This window comes from Phanerochaete carnosa, assembly GCF_000300595.1.
Source record: "Phanerochaete carnosa HHB-10118-sp unplaced genomic scaffold PHACAscaffold_569, whole genome shotgun sequence".
Lineage (NCBI taxonomy): Eukaryota > Fungi > Basidiomycota > Agaricomycetes > Polyporales > Phanerochaetaceae > Phanerochaete > Phanerochaete carnosa.
The window spans coordinates 1-3,026 of record NW_006768196.1 but is presented as its reverse complement, the minus strand read 5'-3'; the positions used below and the strand labels follow the sequence as shown (position 1 = coordinate 3,026).

The 3,026-nt window shown below is 51.5% G+C and overlaps 1 protein-coding gene across 1 annotated transcript; it reads left to right on the top strand.

Annotated features, from left to right (window-relative positions):
- Positions 1-1,841: 1,841 nt before the first annotated feature.
- Positions 1,842-2,571, top strand: PHACADRAFT_189155 (uncharacterized protein; the record flags this gene model as incomplete). Its single annotated transcript, XM_007402931.1, has 4 exons — positions 1,842-2,120; positions 2,160-2,357; positions 2,408-2,504; positions 2,552-2,571. The coding sequence occupies 4 exons, from the start codon at positions 1,842-1,844 to the stop codon at positions 2,569-2,571; spliced, it is 594 nt and encodes a 197-aa protein (XP_007402993.1).
- Positions 2,572-3,026: the final 455 nt, after the last annotated feature.

Here is a 3,026-nt window from a genome sequence, read left to right as displayed (position 1 = left end):
TGCTGATCTCTCCACCATGTCCCTCATAACTATCAAGTCCAATGCCGCTTCCCAGGCTGAGTAGGGTGACCACCGCTGAAGAGCCTGGTACTTAGGTGTGAGTACTGCCTTCTCTGTTGTTACCATGAATAGCTCTAACTCATGCTGCAGATGTACTCTTATGCTTACTGTTTATGCTGCCGAAGTTGTGATGAGTATATGACTATGAGAGGGAGGTGTAGCATACCAACATGTACCTAACATAATATATGTTTAAATATATGTTTTCCCTCATTAACATCTATGGTGCGATTGTGTGCGCCGCGCCCCCGAAAGTGGTAACAATCTACTCGCACCTACAAACAAGCTACTGCCATACTGCGGTGAACTACTGAGCAAAGGCGGGTAGCTACTGGTGCCACGGAGGCGCAGCGAGAGCCACAGAGGGCTGCCGAATCGGGTACCATTCTACCAGTCTACCAGAACCCCGCAGCACCCGAAGCGCTGTGTGGCGCTGGCGTTTTTCCCTGATGCAAAATCTGAGCGGAAGAACGTCAGTGATCCTGTCCGTGGAAGCTCGTTGAGTGCGAGTTGGACGGTCTTACTCCAACGGGCCAAATCTTGTCCATAGGTGAGGACCGCCAACGGGATATTACCAGATCTAGATAAGACTTCTCGCATCCACTCCTCTGAAAAGTTGGTCATGACATCGCGCCAGAGACGCGGGGCACCCAGGCAGATAGCTCGACACTGGTGGCATACATGCAAAATCGATATCCTTGCATCCCCGCATCTGAGTGGGACATAGTCGCGATGTATGCACGCTTTGTGTCTTGCTGCCTTTTCGCCCGAGAGCCGCCTCATGAAGATGTCGACAAGGAGCTCGGTAGGTAGACGTCTGATGGGGGTAAGCGTATTGAGTTCACGCTTTATCACCAGTACTATGCGCTTAAGATGATCTTCTATTTGCTCCTCCAGTACAATCCGAGCTTGAGCTACGCCTCCGAGCCCTGTCTGTCTATCCCAGCCGACAGGATCAACAGAGGCCCTGTAGTGTGGGTGTGAGCAATGTCAGGCTCATACCAGTGTATCAAACAACTATAGCACACCGAGATGTTCTAAACATTTCCCCTCGCGTGTCTCACTCTTTGGAAACAGGGCGGAAGGTCCCGTGCCGGGCTGGTTGAAATCGAACACTGGCGGCTGGCTTCAGAAACGTATGACTGACAACTTGAAGTAGCCTTGGGTGTATTCTAGAATATCAATCAGTACGCATGTATCTAGCAATTACATGCAATCTAACCTCTGATTCTCCTAAGTATCTCCATGTTGGCGAAGTAGGAACTTGAAGCTGCGCCGTGGGCCTGTGGCCAGGGTCGCGTCAGACGACCGATTGACCTGATAAACCCTAACTCAGCTCTACGTGGGCTGCGACCTTGCTGGGCATTTGTTCACGCTGTTTCTCCTCAGTCTATGATCCAAAATGCCACTTGAATAATATCTTCGTGCAGTATTGTGAGTCGTAAGCTACACGCAGCTGAGCCAGATGGCTCTATGAATATCTTCCATGGGTGCGCTCCACCGTTGTTAGTGCTCGGCCCGCTCGCTAGCGTCGCTGGTGCTCGGTACGTCCGCGACACAGGCTTGGCGCGCTCGCTGGCGTCGCTAGTGCTTGGCGCGTCCGCGATGCTGGGTATAATACTGCTGTGTTGAAACGTCAACCTCTCTCCCGGCCGGGCTGATTATTTTAGCCAAACTCTGCTTTTGTCACGGAAATGAGCGATTTACTGCCGCAATTCCAAGACGCGGGCTTTTTAAACATTGGGTCTACACCACTCCCCCATCACCGTAGAACTGCACCAATGCCCGCCACCAGGACTTCACGCGCTGTCAGCTTTCTTCAGCCCCCCACGATTCCCCCATGCGTCCCATTGTTGCTCAGCGAGATGGAGTTATTTCCTACGCCCTCTCGTGTAGGAGTCTTTGGCGAGAATGTGCTGATCGCTCGGCCCACCCGCCCAAGAGTCTTCGGGGTGTACGAGGTGCAAGTACCACCAGTCGTGCGACCAGCGGCCCGCTCCCGCGCCGACACTGGTAAGAAGTCACGCCTATCGTCATATGAAAAGCCCTCTGCAAAAAGGGTTTTCATCCAATAGACATCCGATGCACCGTCCCGTCAGCCGTCTCCCGATGGTACAGGGTCGACAACCTCAGCCGAAGCCGAAGTTGAAGTTGAAGCTGAAGGTGCCCCCCCATCCGTCCGAGCACCGATTCCGAAACCTTTCGGGGAGGTCGGGCGTCCGGGGCGCGGCGGTTACAACCTCGATAATTCGCTTAGGGCGATTGGCTGGTCTGCCGAGGATGTCAGCGAGTTTAAGGTATGTACTACTCTATGATTGTGTCAGCGATCGTTAATAACTCCCCGCAGACCAAGGCAAGCTTTGCGATTGAGAAGCATCTCAATATCGCCAAGAGCTATTCGAATCAATTGCCCGCCGGCCTTCAAAAAGCACGCGAGATTGTAAGTGAGCGTCATCATGTATAATACGCTATTCATAACCTTGACATGCAGATCATGGCCGACTTTCCTGACCTTTATGCTTATGAGCGTCATCGGCACATTGGGCGGTCAAATATAATGCATTATAATGCGATTTTTAGTGATTTTTGAGTTTATAATGCAAGATAACGGACCAGATCGCATTATATTGCATTTTAATGCAATATAATCTCCGTCCCTTTTTGCCGATGGTCTGTGGCCCATCGAGGACGCCATCAAGATGAAGCTCAAGTACACATCTGGCCGCGCGCGCCAGAAGAGGACTAAGGCGGCTGATTACATCGTAAGACTGCTCGCAAATCTATGATCATAGACTGACCGTTTTGCCTTTCAGCCTGTGTAGCATTCATCAGTCGTTTCATCGTTTCACCGCTGTAGTGACTACTAGACATGTATTTGTATGAAAGCGCGCCACTCGTTTATTCCAGCAACTCAGCACGGCCCAGGTGTCTTGTGTGTCCGCATGCTCGCTTAAACAATTAGCAAG